The following is a 22,052-nucleotide window of genomic DNA, read 5'->3' as shown; positions in this document are numbered from 1 at the left end:
CATAGATAATTAATTAAACTTACGCTGTTCATAACCGATAATGTGATATAAATTGATGTAAGAGCAAGAATTTTATCTCACATTCAAGTCAGAATGCTTGGTTAGAAACAGTGTGTATATAATGGGTTTTCTTGATACTGTTATCTACGAATGTGCTGTCTACAAATTTCTTTGACTTTTTATTCCTGAAAACAAATTACTTAGAGCATGAAAATCACTTATTTTAGTATTCGAAGTCTACCAATCAATATAAAATATATTGTGTTTCAATAAATAGGATAAAATAGTTGATTAATGTTTTTTATTTCTGGATGTAAACTTACATAAGTTCCTGTTTAGCAATCATGAATTCTACCTTTGAATTTGGAGCTATGAACTAAAATAGTAATAACTGGCTGATTGTTCAGCAGCTACTGTTGCCTTTACACTGTTTTTATACTGTATGTATTTTCAGGTTGAATGTTCCTTCTAAATCTGTGGATCTTACTTAAGGTTTTGCTTTGAACAATTGTATGAAAATGATCAAGCATAAGTTGTACATGATAATAGCATTGTAATTATTTAAAGATGAAAGTTTATATATTTTCAGAATTTATAAAAGAAATTTCATAACAGAATTTCAGAGTAATTTACAAGACAGAATAAAACATGTCAAACTGAAACACAGCATCTAACAGAAAAAAATAATGTCAAACTTAGAAAGTATTAGTCTGTTTAAACCTAATTCAGATAAAAGCTCTTGAAATAAAAAGAGTTTCAGTTGCTCTCCAAAAGTTAAAAAAATAAGTAGGAAGAGACTTTTTTTAAAAAGAAGAGAAAAATACCCAACAAATCTAGACATCTCTCTCTCTCTATTTTTTAAGAAGGTAGAAACCATTCAAAAAGTGCCCTTAAATTATTTCACTGTTTTTCACAGAAAGGAAATAGAAAACAAAAGATCTGGTGTGAATTAATCATGTTGAATTGAATTCAGAACTGTAAAGATAAATGATACGAGTTTCTTAGAATTCCTGTTAAAATATTTCTACTCTAGGAGTGAGTCACTTTCTGTAATTACGTGGAGAAAAGAGTGGGTTTTTTCCACCTTGCTATATAAAGAGGATACAAGATGTTGTGCTACACAAAAGAGTGCATTTTTTAATCTTCCATTTTGGGATTTTATTTTATTTTATTGGAACGTATTACACTTGTTCAAGGACTTAACACAATTAATAGTTGGTGCCAGAAGTATTCCTATGCTGGGTTGTAAGATTTGGAGTTTGTCTGCAATTTGGGGGGTCTGGCTATCCATGTATTGACTGTCTTGCAAGTGCCATAGAAGTGGGTTAAAAAATAATAACTTCATGGCACATGAGCATTATCTTGACCTAATATAATAGGATTTTGAAAAAGCTGCTCAGGTAAGCTTTTAAAATATATGAGCTTCTTGCATATAGTTATAATTTTCACATTTCATGCAACTCCTTATTTAAATTGCTTTACTATTTTAGAAAGGTGAAAAATAATCAGAGCTTTCACTGCCTTCGTGAAAATATAAAAGCAGGAGAATTGTACTTGGTGAGCAATGCTTTTAAATTTGATGTTTCATATCTGCATGTATTGAATCATCAAAGATCTGTTCTGTTGTGTTTCTGATAGTAACAGACCACATACTTCTAGAAGGTTCACAAGTGGGAGTGATGATCTTTCTCTGAACTAACACAGTGCTATGGTGTATATTAAGTGAATTGGATTGCTTCAGTTAATGATTTGAGTAACATGATTTTTAATCCATTTTTTTATCTGTAATCTACAGAAGTCCTCAAGTGTGATCAGGACACCATACTGGATTTAAACCAGTAATATGTTGGATTGAATCATGCTTTGATTCCATTGAACCAATGATATTTTAGAATGAAATACAACTCTAAATCCACTCTAATGTATTGTGTCTTTATGTAGGGATTTGGTTTCTGGGAATGCATATTGTAGTAAGCAATTTTGTTGTTTGGCACTATGGTTTTGTGAGAATTACAAGAAATGTTCCACTGAAGTGTAGAGAAAAGATATTCTTTTTAAATGTTCTCTTATTATTGCTATCATTACCAATATTTTTAGCCATAATTTATATTTCAAGTATATGAACTATATAGTTAGGAGTAAAAGAGAATTTTATTTTTCTCAGAACTTCAGTTTTCTAATATATTTATAAAGTGCATCCTAAAACTTTAATAAATCAGGTTGCCCTTGTTCACAGACCATTCATTCAGTGATCAAAAGGAAACTTACGCCTGTTTTCAAAGTTGTTGCTATTACAGCACACACAGACCCATCACATGATTGCAGTTCAGGCACTTTGGCCAGCACATATTTCATAGCACCCATGCTATTGCTTGAAAAGAAAAACCCAAAGCAGTTTTTCCCTGAGCCGGATAGTGCTAAAATGCCTTAGTACCATATTGGCTGTATCTGGCTGGATTGCAGGCGGGAGGGATCGGAAGCAAGTTCCCCCCCCCCCCAGTGCAAAGCCAACCTCAGCCCTGCCCAGAAACTCTTTACAAAGAAATACCCCTTTGTTCCACTCTGGCTCAGGGAGAGGCTGCTTTGTGCCTTTATTTTTTTTTTTCCTTTTTCACAGTGCAAAGCCAACCCCATAAGCCCAGGAGAATGGCATTTTGGTGCATGTGGGCTCAGGGAGGAGCTGCTTTACTTTTTTTTTCTTTTTCCCTGGTGAAGCCGGCTCCATATGGCCCAACATCAGACTGGACATATCTTTTCAACAGGATCAAGAAGACAGTGGCAAAAGTCAGCTGGGGTGGGCACAGGATGGCAAAGGACCAAAAAGGCATTTAGGAGGAGAGATTGACGGGGTGAGTTTCAGCTTCCCTGTGTTCACAAATGCATCAGCAGTTGAGACCTAAACTGTATGATCCGGAGATAGATAATATAAACAAATTCATAAAATTGAGGGTTTGGGAGTACTTCAATATAAAGCACTAGCCTCCTGGAATTGGATAAATACTAATGAATCATTCATGTGTTTTCTGTAGGGTTATTCCCTATATATTTGGATAAAGATGAAATATATTTACTTTCTAGACCTCAATTCTGCTTTGTGTTCAGGATCTTTGGAAACAGATTTGTGTTTAGCCTTATCAGTTTGCCTTTTTGTGAAATAAGCATTTTTGACTCAACACACTTTATGGCAGACATTTTAATAAATAATGCTTTCTAATAACTTAATCTTCCAACTAACAAACTAATCCTTTAGAGCAATATGTGCAGTTACAGCTAACAGTCTCTTGCAATGTTTTGTTCAACATTTTTAAAAGGAAAGGTTATTTTGTACAATACACGATTAGAAAAATGATACTTAAACAAAAACAAAATATTCTAATACCCTTGAAGTGAGATAAGCTCACAAAACAATCAGCGAAAGTAAAGCATTTGAAAGGCAGAGCACATTGCAGAGCACATTGATATAAGCAAAATCCCCATTCTTAAAGCGTTAAAATGATCATGTCTCCCAGGGATTCTTATTTCTTTTCCTTTCCCTGCTTGCCTCCATATGTGTGAGCTTGCGCAGAGGCTTTGCTGATGGGTGCTGCTAATGTATTGTCTATGAATGCAAATATTGGTACCTTTTCTGATGCTTGAAAGGTAGCTTCATTTTCCTATTCATTCCTGTATAGATAGATTAGCTCAACTAGTTTAGTAAACTGAATACATTTAAAACTGATTACATTAAAAAAAAAATACAGGAAGATATTTTAAAACAGACCCATTAATTAAATGACATCATAATTGTTAAGTTGTATGTAGAAATGAATAAAAATTAAGTCCAGGGCTTGTGATCTGCATTCAAGTAAAAGGATTTCAAGGTTTATACCCATTGCACCTTATCTCATATAAAGAAAATGAATTTAGCATAACTATTCTCATTTTTTTTTATCAAACAAGATTGTTAAAGAAATATTTATGTTATATAATAACAGTGATTCATGCTGTCTTGAAAAAAAAATGAAAATCTCTGGATTTCCAGCATCTATGCAATCTATTTTTATATAAAAAGTTCTACATCTTTGTGTTCTGATTGTCAGAACTCATTGTTATTAAACATAGTGTTAGCAAATGATGTGTCTAATATAGAAAATGACATCTTTCGTTTGTAAAAAAAAATTGCAAATAATGATAAATGTGCACAAAGTGCACCTTTCCTTCTCTTTGAACAATTGACAATATCAGTCCATAGTATTTTTTTTAAAAAAATATCCTATCTAAAATCATGCATTATCAAGGTACATTCCTATATATTTAAACTGCTTTTTAGGTTCACTTTCTTATCTATTTACATTCTTAGGAAGTTCATTATCAACATTCATTCTATGGTTTAATCTGCTTTCTTTGAACATTTTTAAATATTATATAAGTTTTAAATAGAAAGTAATTTTAGCTAAATTCAAGACAACTGTGTTTTGCCTTCATATATGCTGAATGAATTAGTAGCTTCTATAATCTTAAATGTGTTACCATAATACACCATATATACTCAGGATAGTTTCTTAGGTTTTCATCACTAATATTTTTTCTGTACTATTTTGGCATAAGGCAAATTACTAATATTGACTATTAAATATAGAAATAAGTGCACAAGTATCATTTGAATTTTGTTTTGGAAAAAGAAATCTGCCCTCCAAAATCAGCCCATGATTTTTATTAAAATACTTTATCATTTTCTGTTGATACCAATTTCAATAATGAGCAGCAGATTCAAAACAGACTGTTTCAGTCCGTTGTATCTGTTTTTACTATTTTGTATTATTTTAATAACTTTATCATTTACCCACAGAACTCCTCTCTATAGATAGATTAAACATATAATAAACAAGTAGTAACATGGATAATTTGCGTAGTTTTTGCTAATCTTGCTCTGAATTCTGCTGGGAGGAGGGCTTATTTATATCAAGCTCTTTCCCTTTCAGTGAGACTAAATGGCTTTTTCACTGTCTTCCAGGTTCTCATATTAACTAATATGCTGACTATTTATCTATTTGGATCCTAATTATTTTCTATTATCCTGAACACGGACTGGAATTCAATGTAATGAATTTTGGAACGCAGAAAGACAATTACATTTCAAGTAATTATTTTGGATCATGTTGGAGACATCAGCCATCCTTATAACAAAATCAGTATCTTGAACACTGTTGGAGGAACTCTTTGATATATATGAACCTATGCTCTTCATTCAGTATATTTTCCCATCTCCGTAAGTTATAAAATTGTATGTTGCAATCTATGTGACATAAATTGGCTGCAGGTTTACCAATCCCCAGAATTCTTACCTTAGATATTTTACTTGTGGGTTGATTGGTTAAGAGTGTTCCTTTCCATTATCATTCCTCTACAAACTAATTCAGTCTTCCATTGGCCCAGATTTAGACCTCACCAATAATGTAACAATTTTCCACTTTATTCATTGCCTAAGGTATGAATATCCACAGAGCATACAATAAAGTCACTAATAGTTTTTTTTTTAAAAAATAAAGCATGGTTTTATGCATACACATGTTTTTGCATACACGTTTTTACACAAACTTTTGAGTTGTAAAAAATTAATTGTTGAAATTGCTGACATTTTATAACTTAGCTAATGTCTACATAAGATAACCTAATCCTGTGTGTTTCAGTTAGCCAGAAAACAAGTAAAGTAGCTTTGTGCTATTTAAAGTAGATGGGCATAATTTTCCTAAATTCAGTATCTCATGTCTGACTTTACAAATGTTAATAATTTTACCTCTATGTTTCCTATATTATTTATGCTTGCTTGTGTGGCTGTGCTTGCATTTTTTTAAAATTTATTTTGCTTTTTTTATTTGTTTCGAGAGGGATCAGTAGAGAACACTACTCTGGTAATAACAAGTTGATTTAGTTGTATACATTTCAAAAGGCTTTGTTAGCAGTGTTAAACCTTCTCCACCATATTCTCATCTTCAATACAATTCAGTTATGTTCACGGTAACATCCTCTCAAGTAAAAAAAAAATAATGATTTCCTTCCATGTGTGTGTGTGTTGTATGTCAATAAAACAATTTGTTAAAATAAATACAGTTATTCTATGATAAGGAGAATATAATTGCTTATTTCAACCTCCTGATTTCACATGCACATGCATACGTTGCCAGTTAAATTTTATATGTCTATATGCTAATATAGTTACTATGTGGAACAGTAGTAATATAAAAATAAACCTTTAATATTGCAGAAGTAAAAGCCTGATTCTTTAGAAGGAAAATAAACTATGGGTATTTTTAACCGTGAATAATAATAATCTCACTTAAATGTCATAAACTGTTTTTCTTAAAACCAAATTAATAGTTGATTTTGTTGTTATGAATATTGTTTTATCTAGCTGTACCAAAAAATGGAGTGATCTTGAACTATTGTTTGAGATGACCATGTGAAAATATATACACACATTGACACATACATATATACATGCAAAAATCATGGGGAGTTAAATAACCCTTTGAATCAAAAACTTATGTATTGGGACATATTTTAGGTAAATGTGACAGAACATCTAATAGGCAGAAGTTGAATTCAGATATGCAAGTACATCAATTTCCTGTCAGGGCAGTCCTTGAAATTTTCCAAAATTGTTTGAAATGTCAGCAGTATGCATTTTCTAGACTATTTTCCCTCTTCATTGTTTTAAGTCAATCTCTTAAATAGCCTGTCAGCTAATCCAGAATATGAATGGAACTATAGATAGACTATATCTGTTCCCAGCAATATTCAAGCATTTGGTATGTTTTATATTTTGCATTTTTTTGAAACTCAGTCTTTATATAAAATAATATGAGTAGAGAATACTATGTAGACATAGGCAATAAAATATTTTTTATGCATTTAGATTCATTTATCTAAATAGGCTAAATAGGAAAAATGCATATATATGCTTGAAAATACAATGTTTTATTTGGCAGATTTACTTTCTAGGCTTCTGAGAAATATACAGTCCTCCACAGTTCCATCTTCTCTGTATGTGTATATTTGTACAGTGGTCAGAGTTATGTACCATGTTTTGCATTAAGAAGAAATTATAATAATATGAATTTTTCCCATTTCAATGATGATATAGGAATATAATTGCTGTTTCTAGTAGTATAATCTTTACTAAAATGCATGCACATGGTAACTGTTATTGATAGTGGGAACAACTTTACCTTTATGCTGTTGTATAGAGTGAGCATGGGTGTAGATATAAAATAGATATAAAATATTTGATGTTAATACCTCTGGTAACCTTTTAGGCAACAAGCAAAACATGTTTATTTTGCTATGAGAAAATGACTCCTTTAATATAGAGAGGATAGTATCTGCTGCCTGCTGTCATGCATTAATATGTATTAAATACCAAGCCAAACAGTAATATCTTGCTAATAGTAGTAGGTAAATATTCCTGTATTGCTTTTTCCTCATATATGAGTATTTCTTTTGGCATGCGTATGTTATATGGAAATTATAGAAGACAGTGTGGACATCTGAATTTTATTCAGCAGGATCATATATTCTTGGATTATTTTGTTGTATGAGTACCACATGGTAACATCCTTTTAAAATAGTTTAACAGTAAAATATTGGAAATATTTCATTTATGATACATACTTTGGTATCTTGATTATTAGTCATAAAAATTCCATCATTCTTTTCAGTACTTTCTCAACATGTCCACAATAACCCTACAAATATTTTCTTACTATATTAGATTTGCCAGCCTCTTTTCTCAAATTTAGAATTATCGAATAGTTTAGGTTATAGAAGTTTGGATTCAATGAGTGTTGTACTGTTTTGTATGGGATAGCATGTGTATAGAATAATAATGCTGGATGATGATGAAGAAGAAGAAGACGATTTTAAATTTATGGAAATAAACACTTTGCTGACTGCTTTTGATCCAATTATGAGGTGAGAAGTGGAGGACAATGACTTCATTTTCTTCTGGCCACTGGGGAAGAATAATGATACTTTCTTTTGCAGCTATGGTGGTTTATACTGAATATCATTCACATGGTTACAGTTTGAGATTACATGTTTTCTAAAGTGATAACTGAATGAAGGATTTTAGTTGTGTGTTGCTTCCTGTGATTTGATTCTGCATCTTATTTCAGGAGCACTTCTGTTTAATATGACTTGCAATTATTATTTCCTTTGACTGGACCTCCTTTTTTCACTGGTGCCTACACATCTTCTGAGTTTTTTTTAATTAACATTTTATCCTTTCTTTTCAAATACTACAGTTCTGTTAATAGAGAAAGTAAAAAATGCAAATTAACACATATATAAACTTGTATGAAACTGCAGCATCCTTCCAAATTAGGCGTCTTTTTTTTTTCTTTGTTAACCTGCCAGGCCTTTCAAACGGTTTTGGAGATGGCAATAAAGAGTCAGAAATAGATGATACTCCAGGAAGAAAAGTTGAACCTCGTCGCCGTTGTGCATCAGAGTCTAGCATATCTTCAAGTAACAGTCTGTTATGTAACTCAAGGTAAAAATATGTTTGCTTAAATGAAAGGATACTCAAAATATAGTGGAGGGATCAGCAGTGTGAAACTTACAATATTCTAGATGTAATCCATAACACACATACGAGAGAGAGAGAGAGAGAGAGAGAGAGAGAGAGAGAGAGAGAGAGAGAGATTGAAAAGTTAAATTTAGAAAATCAAATTCCTCTGATGTCGCGTGAATTTATGTACTAACAGACAGAAAGAGATCTTTGCAATATTCCCTGAGATGGATTTTAGTCCTTATATAAAGCACAGGATTTTTAGTTCTCAAAGAAAGCAACTTTTTGCTAGCTATATTATGAAAATATGTTTTAAACAGTTGGCAGGTGCATTGGAACAATATGGGAAATGGCATAACTGTGTATAAGAAATTAGTGAACACTGTCCCCATTTTCTCATCAGGGATTGCAGGCATAGTTTGAAATTTCAGCATTTTTAAAAAATGCTCTGTGTTATTTTGAATTCCTGAATTAGAATTGAAAGAATTCCTTTTGCCCTTACAACTTTTGCTGCTGGATAGTAGCGTGAACACAGCCCTATTAAGATAATTTTTGGATCTCTGAGAAAAATATATTTTGGTGATTTCTAATACATTTTAAAATATGTGTAGTTTTAGCCTGCCAAAATGTGGAAAAGGTAAACCAGCGCGAATACGAAGGCACACCTTAGAAGACAGAAGTGAGTTGATATCATGCATTGAAAATGGAAACTACGCAAAAGCAGCAAGAATTGCAGCTGGTAATTGACATATCTTCATGTGTATATTTATATATATATATATCACTTAATGCCATGGTGTGTAAAAGTCTTTTCAATATGCATGTGTTTTCTTAACCTCACTTATGCTTCCTTTTGACTAATAACCATACATGTACTCTTTGACTTACGCCAGTCTCTTAACAACCATTGAATATCACAGTGGTCACCTCCAGATCACAGGATCATAGTTTGGTCACTTGGTATCCATCCTGCATTTATGGCCTTTTGCAGCATTCCCATCATGTGACCACACTCTATGAAATTTTTCTGGAAATCGGTATTTACTTACAGTTTACAGCAAAAAATGCCTGTTGGAAACAGTGGGTTTGGCTAACGACCACCATGTTCACTTAATGACCGCTGAAAAAAAAGGTTGTAAAATTGAGTGTGGTCAGGTAGTGATCCACTAAATAAGTGGCATAACTTATGACTTAATTCTGGGCTCAATTATGGTCATAAGCTCCCTTAAATTTTAAATATAACAAAATTATTTTCAACTTCTTATCTTTGTAAACCCATTCAACAGCTTTCATAAATTTCATTTCCTTCCTTTTAAGATGTCTTGTGATAAGGTTTTGCTAATATTGCCACATTTTTCTCAGTTTTCTTAATGGCTATTTGTCACTCATTTGATATACTGTAAATCCTATTTGTTGGATTTAAATAGAGACACGAAGATTTGACATAAGCCAAAAATGTCAGGGAGCTCTTATAAATACCTGTGGTGCCAGCTGTTGGAGGGGAACAGTATTCCTAAAGAGAATTTAAGATCAGATCATCATTTGATGATATTTTCCCTTTCTTCTCAGACATTTTGTAGCATTTATTAAAGGAAGGAAGAAAAAGGAAATTATGCAAGCCATTAGGGGACAAGGATTTGGATTTACAGTCATGTATACCTGACTGAGATAGAGGGAGTGCTGCTCTTTTTTTTTGGTAGATTTTTTTTTAATCTTTTATCATTTTTGTAAATAACACAAACATAAATAATACTCCTTCCTCCCCCTATATTCCGCACAACAAATCTGTGAGGTAAGTTGAGCTGAGAGAGAATGACTGTCCCAAAGTCACCCAGCTGCCTTTCATGCCGAAGGTAGGATTAGAACTCAGGGTTTCCTGGTTTCTAGTCCCCCTCTCCCAGCCAGTGTGGCAACTGAGAATGACAAAGATGGCTTCAGCCAGGTTTGTTTCAGAAGTTGACAATTGGACTCCCCTAGAGAGAACTTAACCATTAGACCAAAATGACTTTAAAACTGGCGTGCTCACATTTTAAGAGATTAGACCTATTATTTTAGATGGCTATTGACCACTTTTTTTTTTTAAGGATTTGGGGTTTCTGAAAATATGGCTGAGTGGTAATTACTAAGGGCATTGAATGAAATAGATTCTTTGGATTCTTTTCTCTCTGGGTTCAGGCCTAGTCATAGAATGAAAGCTTCATTGTGATGGGGCCCAGGTATGGTTTAATATCCCCTTCTATGTCCTGCATGTTCTTTCAGTGGCATTTGACCATGATATCCTTTGCAGTTACCTGCAAGGAAGTTGGTGCTGTGTTGCTTCATCTTGAGTGGACATTTTTAGTTGATATTGATAAAGGAGGTGATGTGAAGCTCTTGGATATTTCATTGTGGGATGATTCAGGTGAAGCCCATGGCCCAAAAGACTTTGGCCCAGCTTTAACAGGTGTCCCAATTGTGTTTTTTTCTGGTTGAGGATGCTCTGGCTGTAGTAATTTGTGCTTTCCCATTTTGTGCTTGAATTACTGTAATTCTGCTTTACATACAGGTACTATTAAAGACAATTCAGAAATTTCAGCTGGTGCAGAGTAACAGCAATTTTGTGAGATTTGCAGGGGTTACTGTTGGCTTTCAAATCCACTATGGGTTATCTACTTTGGGGGCCTTGCTACTTTTGAGACTATGTTGCCTATAAATGGCCCCATTAATCTACATAGGCAGATAGGGCAAATAAAAGTCTTTCCTTTCAGAAAGAGCTAGAAATTAGGAGATGAAAGGAGCTAGAAATTAGGCTTTCTCAGTGGCAGGTCTCTTTCATTTGTACAGTTGATTCTGATTTCAGTGCTTATGGTTGCTTATTAATTTTGTTTTATTGTGAACCATCTACAGTTGTACAAATCAATGTATACATAATTGTAAATAAATGATCTGTGCGTGCTAAAATTTGAATCCAGTTCACTGAGTATTTTCATGCTCCATAGTACAGCTGGCAAAATTTCTGTCAGCAAATGATCTTTCCTTGATTATTTTCTCAAATATCAAATATTGCACTACAATTAGCCCTCGACTTACGACCACTCCCTTAACGATAGCTCAAAGTTAGAATAGTGCTGAAAAAAGTGATCTACAACCTAACTTCAAAGTTACAAACATTGCACCATGGTCTCATCTCAATTCTGGCATTTCGCAATTTGCTTGCATTTAAAACAGCAGCAACATCTTGCGGTCATGTGATCCCAGATTTGTGTCCTTCTCAGCTGGCTTCTGACATGCAAAGTCAATGAGAGAAGCCAGATTATTTAATGGCTGAAATTTACTTCACCACTGCAGTGGTTCATTTTATGACCAGGTAAAAATGGTTGTAAAATCAAGTCCAGTCATGTTATAACTCACTTAATAACCACTTCACTCGGAAAACAAAATTCCTGTCCCAATTGTCGTAAGTTGAGGATTGCTTGCAAAGATTTGGTTTAAGGCAGCTTCTAAACCAAATTGATTTTTAATCATGCCAGACAACAATAGCAATAGCATTTAGGCTTAAATTGCACCTCCTAGTGCTTTACAGCACTCTCTGGGCAGTCTGCAATGTAGAAGCATAATTTACACATTGCCCCCAAGGATCTGGGTCCTCATTTTATCAACGTCAGAAGAATGGAAGACTGAGTCAATCTTGAGCCCCGTTAGAACTGAACTCCAGGCTGTGGGCAGAGTTTGCTGGCAATACTGCACTTTAACCACTACATCTCTAGATCTTAGTTCATATAGGACAGGCATGTCAAACTCGCGACGTCACGTGATGTTGCGTGACATATCGGGACTTTTTCCCTATTGCCGGCAATGGGGTGGGCGCGGTTTCGCCGTGACACATCCGGCCTGTGGGCTGACAATTTGACCTGCTTGATATAGGACAAGGGAAGATGTTGTTGATTAAAGTTGCTTATCAGTTTCTTCATCCTTTTATTCTCAAAAAAGCATCCTGAATTTACCTTTCCATCAGCTTAAGTATACAGATCACAATGAATTATTTTCTAAAATAACTTTCTTCATTTTAGAAGTTGGACACAATAACATGTGGATTTCAACGGATGCTTCCAATTCTGTCCTTGAACCTCTACAAGTTGTGTGGGCCAAATGTAGTGGCTATCCTTCCTATCCAGCACTGGTAAGTTAGCACTCCGCAACAAAATCTTTTGGGGAAAACCAAATTTATAAAGTAAGGATCTGTATATAGGAATCAACTTTCATTAGGGATAAAACCAACTATCCTGTTACTCACATCTAAATGTAGTATGTAATTTCTTAATTCTTAATATGATAAAATAACTTGTTTTTTGAAGTTGTCAGGATGTAGCTCTGTTTGCCATGTAGATTCAGTTATACAAACATTTAACAATATGTATTTTGCATATCATAAAAATAAGCCAACTTGCACTCATAGGAGGAAATACAGTGCTTAATGAAATAACAAGTTTATATCTGATTGTTCAGTTACAGGCAAACATAAGTTTTAAAAAGCCAAAACTTTCTGAATCTCTTTGGAATACATTGCATAGCTAAACACTGACTTTAAATGATAAACCCATAAACGTATTTGAAACTCTTTAGATATGTATGTGTGTATACACATTCATATACATCTATATTTCATATCTTGTTACTAAATATGAGATCAACAGTCTGGAAAGTAATGCAATCTGTTATATGATAATTTCTTCACATGCTATTTTTTAAGAACTACAATAAATTGAATTTTAGGATTGTATACTATAGAACAGACATGTCAAACACAAGGCCCGGGGGCCGGATGCGGCCCGTGAAGTGGTTTCATGTGGCCCGTGAAGCCATCCTGGAAACAGTGAGGGAATGGCCCCCACTGCCTCGGCCCTGGCCCAAGCCAGCCAGGAGCCAATGTACAATTTTGTGGTGGCCATCTATGCTGAAACACATTCAGTCTTAGCTCCACAAGGCTGTCTGGAAACAGCAAGGAACCAGCCCTGCCGTGTTGGCCCCACCCCCGGGGTGCATGCTGGGGAGGTGTCGCCCTTTGTGAGGAATGAAGAAATGCATCACCTCCTGGAAGTGACTAGCAAATGGCCCTTGCCTACTTCACATATCCAGCTTGATGGGCTCTGGCAGAGGGGTTTCAGCAGGCAGTGAGCCTCCTCCAGTGGACCATGCCTTGGCACTTGTCCTAGTCCCACCCCCTTCTGCCAGGGACCCCCAGATCTGTCCCACTCCTGCCCAGGCCCCCACAGGCACCCTTGACACGAACGATGTAGAGCTCTCCATGCCTACCCAATAGGCCACACCCACCCTGGCCACCCGGTCCCTCGAGGGTAACCGCAATGCTGATTTATTTATTTATTTATGAGACTTATATACCGCTTCAAGTGCAAGCACTCTCTAAGCGGTGTACACCAGTAAGCAATGTATATATATATTTACATTGCCCCCAACAATCTGGGTCCTCATTTTACCTACCTCGGGAGGATGGAAGGCTGAGTCAACCTTGAGCCGGTGAGATTTGAACCGCTGACCTGCTGAACACAGTCAGCTAAAGTGGCCTGCAGTACTACACTCTAACTGCTGCGCCACCTCGGCTCTTTTCATTGCAGCCCCCAATGGAATTGAGTTTGACACCCCTGCTATAGAACTTCAGATTCAAAGGCAAAACGCATGTAGCACCTTCTGCAACTCTATTAATCAATACATTTTACCAGAATTTCTCTAACTACAGAGAATAGTTCGAAAGTTCCAGATAGTAGCAAATTTTGCCTTTGAATCCCAAATTCTACACACCTGTAATGTATTTAAGTTTATGTCTACTGGACTGAATATTAAGTCTGTACAGAATTAATTTACGTCTAGTATTGGAGAAAATTTCTTCCAGAGAATCCCTTTACAAAAGCAGACTTTAATGTGACAGTCTCTTGATTTCCATTGGAGCATTTGGAAGTGCTTGAGGAAATGCTGTGATTAGGAGGGAATGGAGAAGTTAATATGGAAATTAGATTCTGAGTTAGAATATCTCAGGAGAGAAATGTTGGTACGCTTCTCCAGATTTCACTTATTCATAAGTTCATAGTAATATTAATTTTTAAATATTTTGGATCTTTAAAATATTGCTAGTTATTTAGCATTATTTGCCTCTTTATTTTATAGATAATTGACCCTAAAATGCCTCGTGTTGCTGGTCATCACAATGGTGTTACAATACCAGTGCCACCCCTTGATGTATTGAAAATTGGTGAACAAATGCAGACCAAATCAGATGAAAAACTTTTTTTGGTTTTATTTTTTGATAATAAAAGAAGTTGGTAAGTAATTTTTCTCTCACCTTAAAATATTTTTCTTTGTAAGACAAATAGATATTTATTGGAAATACTCTTTGATAGGAAAAGATTGCTCCAAATGCTGTATTAGAGGAGCAGTGTGTTATTTGTAAATATAAACAGACTTTGTATGTAAGGACAGCCTTGTTTAGTAACCATCTGCAGTTATGACTTTGATGAAAAAGTAGTTTTGCAACCAGTCCTTGCCTTTACAACTTTCACAGATCTGAAAAGCAAAGGGCAGCTGAAGGAAACATCATAAAATTGAGATACTTTTCTTTTTATATAATAATTTTTATTAAAGTATAAAGTTTATAAGATAGTCCTTGACTTATAACCATTTAGTGACCATTTGAAGTTACAACAGCACTGAAACAAGTGACCTGTGACCATGTATCACACTTATAACCATTGCAGCATCCCCATGGTCACTTGATCAAAATCCAGATGCTTGCAACTGATTGATGTTTATGAGGGTTGTAGTGTCCTGAGGTCATGTGACCAGCTTTTGCAGCCTTTTGACAAGCAAAGTCAATGTGGAAACAAGATTCACTGAACAACCATATTACTTCCTAAACAACTGCAGTGATTTATTTAACAACTGTGGCAAGAAAGGCCATAAAATTGGGAAAATTCATTTCATAACTTTCGCTTAGCAACAGAAATCTTGAGCTCGGCTTCCAGTTTGCCATCCCGGCTCTGGCAGACGCATGGAGGCAAGCTCTGTCTTCAGCATCCGGTTTTATCCTGCTTGGGGACCCTGGAAAGGGTCGAAAGTCACACTGTAGGGGTGACGAGTAAGGAGAGGACCCCTGCTTGATCGTGGAAGGGCAGTAGCTCTTCCGCTTGATCTGGGACAGCTCTCCAAACCAGCGGGGAAAAGACCGGCTACAGCAATATGGCTCGTCATTAAGCTGCTGACAGCTGAAGTCAAAACTACAAACAAGCACTTTTAAAGCAACGCGGATGAAACTGGATGAGATCTGAAGTTCTCCTTAAGACTTTAAATATTTTTCCTGCAAAAGCTGCCCAAAGTATTTTTCCCCCTGTGAGGAGAAAGGGAAGGGAATTCTTACCCAACCCCCTTAAGAACAGTGGCGATTGACTACCTAGGTGAGAAGAGCAATTATATTTAATTGGATGCATATATCTTTGAAATTTGGAAACTAAAAGTTTTCCTATTCTTACTGGAGTTATTGGCTTTTATTTAAAAAGAAACAAATCTTGAAAAACTATTACTAAAACTTGGAATTTAAAAAGTTTTAAATGGCATTGATGACATCCTGTGGTGAAATATGTCATTACAATTTGTTATTGACTAAAAGAGACTTGGCTGGAAGCCCAGAAATTAGAAAAAACCCTCTTAACCTTGACATACCATAAAAGAAGGAACTGCAAGGCGGTTTATCTGGCCTGTTTGAACTATGAAGATAAACCTTTATTTACTTTCAGAATTATATGTGGGAAACTTTTCCTATTTCTTTACATAAGAAGTCTTTTTTACTACACAAGGTGATGGAATACTTTGGACTATAAATTCTTACCTGCCAAATTTTAAGTATAAGACTATTTGCAACACGTGAAATAGATGTCACACATCTAGCTATAAAAACTACTTTTAACATTTGATTTTAAAATCCTTAATTTAATACATTATCAAGAGAATATGGATGAAGATCAGGAAAAAATCCTTTCTATGTTGAAATCAATGCATGAAACCATTATTTCAGCATGTTAACAAAATGAGAGGCAACATAAAGGAACAAGATGCTAGCTTAAATATACAAACCCAGATTTTGACTACAACCAAAGACCCAACAATGCAGAAAGCAACAGAAGAAATGGAACAACTAAATATTAAGACAGAGAACCCAACTGACCAACAGATTCAGCCAACGGGGAAATTAGAAAAGAGAATGACAACATTGAAAATGGAAAAGATTTTTTTCATAAACCAGAAGAAACTTGAGGAAAAGGAAGAAGAACAGACTGAATGGAAGATAAACTTATTAGGACAACTGTGGGAAACTGGAAACTGGGGAGGCGATCAAAGAAATAATGGGGCTACTGTAATTTCCGGCGTATAAGACGACTCGGTGTATAAGATGACCCCCGACCGGCGCTGATTTGCATACCTAGAAAGTTGTCTTATATGCCAGAAACTACCATAATTTCCGGCATATAAAACAGCGTATAAGACGTCCCCCGACTTCGGCGCCGATTTGCATGCTTTAGAAAGTCGTCTTGTACGCTGGAAAATACGGTAGTTCTTCCAAAAAAATTGTAATTAAATGGTTTTTCTTAACTCAAATAATACAATAATAGAGGGAGAACTGTTTTAGGGTTTTGATTTATTAGGGGGGATTTTATACAGTTGATTAGAAGGTTGAAGATGGTCGAATATAGATATTTTTTTAGAAAATAAAGTAATATTATAACTGAATAGGTAAGATGTGTAATAAGATCAATAGATTTTTGGTTTAATATGGTGAAAAAAAGAATTTTTAAAATAGAATAAGATTATATACAAATAGATAAGATGTATATTTAGAATATTAGATTTTGTTATTAAAAAAAGGGGAAATGTAGAAGTTGAGATAAGGGAAACTCTAGTTACCTAAAGTTTAGAAAATATAACATACCAAATGTTATAGTTAAGTTGTAGTTAATGTTAAGTTGAATATTAATTTAATATGAGATAGTAGATATTAAGGGATAAAGAGAGGAAATATCTGCTGTTGTAACTTGAGATTTTTGCTAAAATTTATGTATGTTATGGAATCATTGATTACCCAGTCACCACGTTGCTTTTTAAACGTTTAATTGTAAAATTAGAAAATCAATAAAATATTATTTAAAAAAGAAAAGAAATCTTGGGCTTAGTTGTGGTTGTAAGTCAAGGACTACCTGTACAAGTTAACAAACTGATACAAATAAAGAAGAATACAAAAAAAGTACAGAGAAAAAGAAATATGTGTTTGTGTCTGTATGCTTATGTGTAAGATTCCTTTCCTCTCCTTCCAGACAAGTTCAGACATGTATAACTTATCACCCCTGACATTTGTTTCACTTCGCTTTTCTGTGCAGCTCCTGCTGTCTAGAATGTGATTCCTCCCCTCCATATGAGGATAGTCCTATCTCTGTTTGCCTTTCTGAAGTTCCTGAAAATGTGTTTTTTTCAGCAATCTTGGGAATATCCCGTGTGTTTAGATGCTCTTTTTATTTATTTTTAAGTTTTCAACAGTTGTGATATTATGATATATGTTTTAATTGTACAGTATAATGCCCAGAGACACTTTCAATGGGATGGGGACTCGTATAAATTTGTTAAATAAATAATAATCCATAAATAACATTGATTATTATGTTTCCCATATTTCTTCTAAAAGTTGCCACTAAATTTGAATGGATTGTCAGATTATATTTTTTCAAGCTTAAAATGAAATAAAGTTTAAATTAAACCTTGTTCTTGTCTTGGCCCCATCACACTTGGAACTGTAGCAAAGACTCAGTGCTTCACCATCCCCCAAAAGATATACACCGTTAGTTAAAATGATAAGAGAGACATTTTAAAAAAGGATTGCTGGATAAGCACTCAGTATTTAATTATTTTGTATCATTTTTAAAACCTTTTCTTTAATCTGTTTACAGGCAGTGGCTTCCAAAATCCAAAATGATTCCACTTGGGATCGACGAAACAATAGATAAATTAAAAATGATGGAAGGTCGAAACTCAAGTATTCGTAAAGCTGTAAGAGTTGCTTTTGATCGTGCTATGAACCATTTAAATAGAGTTCATGGAGAGCCAGTCAGTGACTTCAGTGATATTGACTAACATAGGTTGTCACCAAGATATAAAACAACCTTGTATAGAGAACTACAAATTAACCTTTTTGTCTACAAGAATGTATTGAAGATACAGCTCAGTAATCATTGATCCAGTGGCAGAATTCTGCAGACTAAACTGGTTGAGCAGCTTCTCTGAATCACCATTGCCATATTGATTTAAAGTTTTATCATTATGTTGCTGTTTCAAGCATTTCCATTAAAATATATCTTGTTCATAGTGTTCATAAAATGTATATATATGTATAGTCAGCTCTTAACTTATTCTGATTTTAGATGTAGCTTTTTAAAAATTTCTTTCTTTTATTTGGGAAAAAGATAGATTGTCGCTTCCATTTGTTTTCACTTTAAAAAAAAATACATAGGCACCACTATCCAGCATTAGGTGCTAAGGAACTTTTTAAGGAAATAACATCAGATTGGTTTAGTAGATCATATATTATGACGCGGTGCTGCTTATGTAACTTTTTTGTGATCCATAGTTTTTAACAAGGCCTCTGAATGTTTGACTTCGCAAAAAATCATTACTCTTTGCACAAAGTACCACATACCTAAACTGTAAATTTATGACAACAAATAAATATTTTAAATAAGGAATTACATTATTTTGGAGGGTACTTTGTGAGAAATATAACGAAAATAAAATTATGCTATATACATCAGTTGAAAAAATCTTTAAAAACACTCCATTGTTGCCCAAGATACCATTTTAGACATTTGTTGTGTTTACACAACGCTTAAACTTGTTAAATGTATTATTTCTCACAAACCCGTATCTCATCTATTTCCCCTGGATTTTATGTGCCTCCCTGTGTTATATTTATTATAGAAAATGTATTACTTTGCTTTATAAAGAGAAATAAATAAAGTATATTGATATACATTTTTATACAGGCACATAAGACAATTTGCTTTGAGAGAAAAAGTTGTCTTGAAAATGGTTGTATAAAATAATTTGATGGGTTGTGTGTAATTTGACTTTTTTTGTAACTTGTAATCTTTGCTTCAGTGAGGGGATTTATGTAACTTTTAATTTTAGAACACTTTGGTAGCAATAGAAAATTTGGATACATTTTTGTATGGTACATGTGATGTATATAGAATTAGTACTTTATTTTTATTTCAAAGAGGTAAAGCATTACATTTAGGGAAGGAAGTGGTAGGGGGGTTTCCATTAATATCTTTTATATTAAAAAATAAAGTCAACTATTGATTGTTGTAGCTACTTTCTTTCTATGTTCACTGGGATACTGAATTTGTAACAATGAAAATAGCAATGTTTTCAATGTGATTTATAATGACTACGTTATTTATAAGTGCACTGCGTTGGACTCTTCGTTGATAATTTAAATACTGTACCAAGATATATAATATGCAACACCAAATAATGCATACGAATGCACGGAATATTTATGCCCAGCTTTTTTTTAAAATAATGGGTTAGCAAATATGGTAAAGCCAATACTTTTAAAACCTTTTAAAACCGTTTCATTGGGTATTCTTCATTGTAAAACCTGCTTGAATCTTTATTTTAAAGCTACAGCCAATTTTGGAATAGTTTCTAATGTTTTTATTCCCTATGGTTTGTAATTCCCCCTCCCCTTAGAAGCTTGAAATAAAATTCCTTTCTCAAATGATACTTTTGTCATGCATTTGGCCCCTTAAAGTGTTTTCCAAATATCCAGAATTGTTGAATTTCCATTGAATCCTAGTCATCATGATGGAAATTCTTCCAACTTCTTAAGAGTTCATTTTAGCATAAGGATCTGAATAAAGAATGTATACATTCATAGGCTCTAGGCAATATTTCATAATATTTCAAACATATAGTTGCTACAACCCAAGTTTTGTATGTATATGTTATCTAATATTCGAGTGTGATTGCTAGAAGGATCTTGGAAGTATTTGAAGTTTCCTTTGATAACAAGAATTCAAAACTTCAGCTATAAATGAATATAAATATTAAGAAATTAGCTGTATAAAAGATGCAGAGGATGGGCTCCAGCATGAGTCCCAAAATCTCAGAAGACTAAACCTCTGGTCCCGGTGACTGACCCAGATTAGATCCTGCAAAAGGTGCAGAAATTAACTAGGTTAGAAATTATATTTTCAAAATCTTTTTGACTAATGCACATTTTGAGTTTATTTATATACAATACCTACTTCATTCTTGCTAGAGTTTTTACTAAGTCATACTAAATAAACCCATATTACCAGTGATAAGTCTATCCAGTCAGAATGAGTGTACTGCTACATCAATTCAGATATATCTTTCACAAATACTTCAAAACTGTTTAATTTGTTGATACTAAGTGTCACTTAGAATGCCTCAACCTCTTAGCAGAAGAATTAATTTTTTAAAAAGATGCTAGCATTTTGTTGAAGGTAAGTTTTTCTTTTTAAAAAAAATGCTGTTCACAGTTATAATAAAAGCTGATTTTCCTCTTTGACACATTACAGGATGAATGAAAAAAAGGCACTGTTTTATCTATATGATGATATTTTAATGAGAATGCAATTTTGTCATGCACTGGAAACCTTTTATTTTCCTTTGCAGCTACCTGTACATCATGCAGATATGTTCTGGTATGTTAGAATACTGTGACTGGGTTTCTACATATTGGAACTCACTAATTGATCATACAAAATAGTTTAGATAATGAACTGATACATTATGGTTATGGTTTACTGAATTTTGCCAGCTTGGTTTTCCATCAATCTCCCTGTGTATATAAGGGCAATTCAGAAATAAACCTCCGTTTGGTTATCAAGAATAGACACTCGCAGATATAGAACATTTATTATTCACATTAGAAAACTACAACATTACTTTTCAACATAAACCACCATTCAAATTGAGGCATTTGTCATAACGTCTTACAAGGTTTGAAATTCCTTAGTAGTCACTCGGTGCCAAATCTGGGCTATAAGGGGAGGTGATAAAAAACATCCCAACGGAATTGCTCCAAAAGTTATTGGGTGCATCTAGTGATATGCGGGCGAGCATTATCATGAACCAACGCCACACTGGAAGTAGTGTCATAGAAAATCCAGCCAAATGTGAAGATGCCAAAGGAGTACTGCTAATGAAGTTCATGGAGCATGGTTCGACCATCAATTAAGACATCTGTGAAATGTTACAAAAACTCAGATGAGCCATCCATAACAAGCATTGGGGCATGCTGACTTCTGGTGTGTTGGTTCACGATAATTCTCGCCCGCACACCGCTAGACACACCCAAGAACTTTTGAAGCAGTTACATTGGGATGGTTTATTTATACACACGTTTTATTTTTATTTTTTCACAAACAAGTGCTCAATAGATAAC

The 22,052-nt window shown here is 34.2% G+C and overlaps 1 protein-coding gene across 7 annotated transcripts in view; it reads left to right on the top strand.

Moving 5' to 3' along the window:
• BRD1 (bromodomain containing 1) overlaps positions 1-20,360 on the top strand; it is a 60,711-nt gene extending 40,351 nt beyond the window's left edge. For 3 of the 7 annotated variants that reach the window (XM_039343417.1, XM_039343419.1, XM_039343418.1), the window contains exons 9-13: positions 8,395-8,530; positions 9,160-9,287; positions 12,598-12,707; positions 14,708-14,862; positions 18,529-20,360. In XM_039343417.1, coding sequence (XP_039199351.1) covers positions 8,395-8,530; positions 9,160-9,287; positions 12,598-12,707; positions 14,708-14,862; positions 18,529-18,712 — 713 coding nt within the window. In that variant the 3' untranslated portion in view covers positions 18,713-20,360. The other 4 variants (XM_039343422.1, XM_039343420.1, XM_039343423.1 and 1 more) reach the window with 4 other exon arrangements.
• Positions 20,361-22,052: the final 1,692 nt, after the last annotated feature.

Source organism: Crotalus tigris, unplaced genomic scaffold, assembly GCF_016545835.1.
Source record: "Crotalus tigris isolate CLP2741 ecotype Arizona unplaced genomic scaffold, ASM1654583v1 scf7180000017850.1813134, whole genome shotgun sequence".
Classification (NCBI taxonomy): domain Eukaryota; kingdom Metazoa; phylum Chordata; class Lepidosauria; order Squamata; family Viperidae; genus Crotalus; species Crotalus tigris.
The sequence above is the reverse complement of the archived record's forward strand: the minus strand, read 5'-3'. Positions and strand labels throughout refer to the sequence as shown.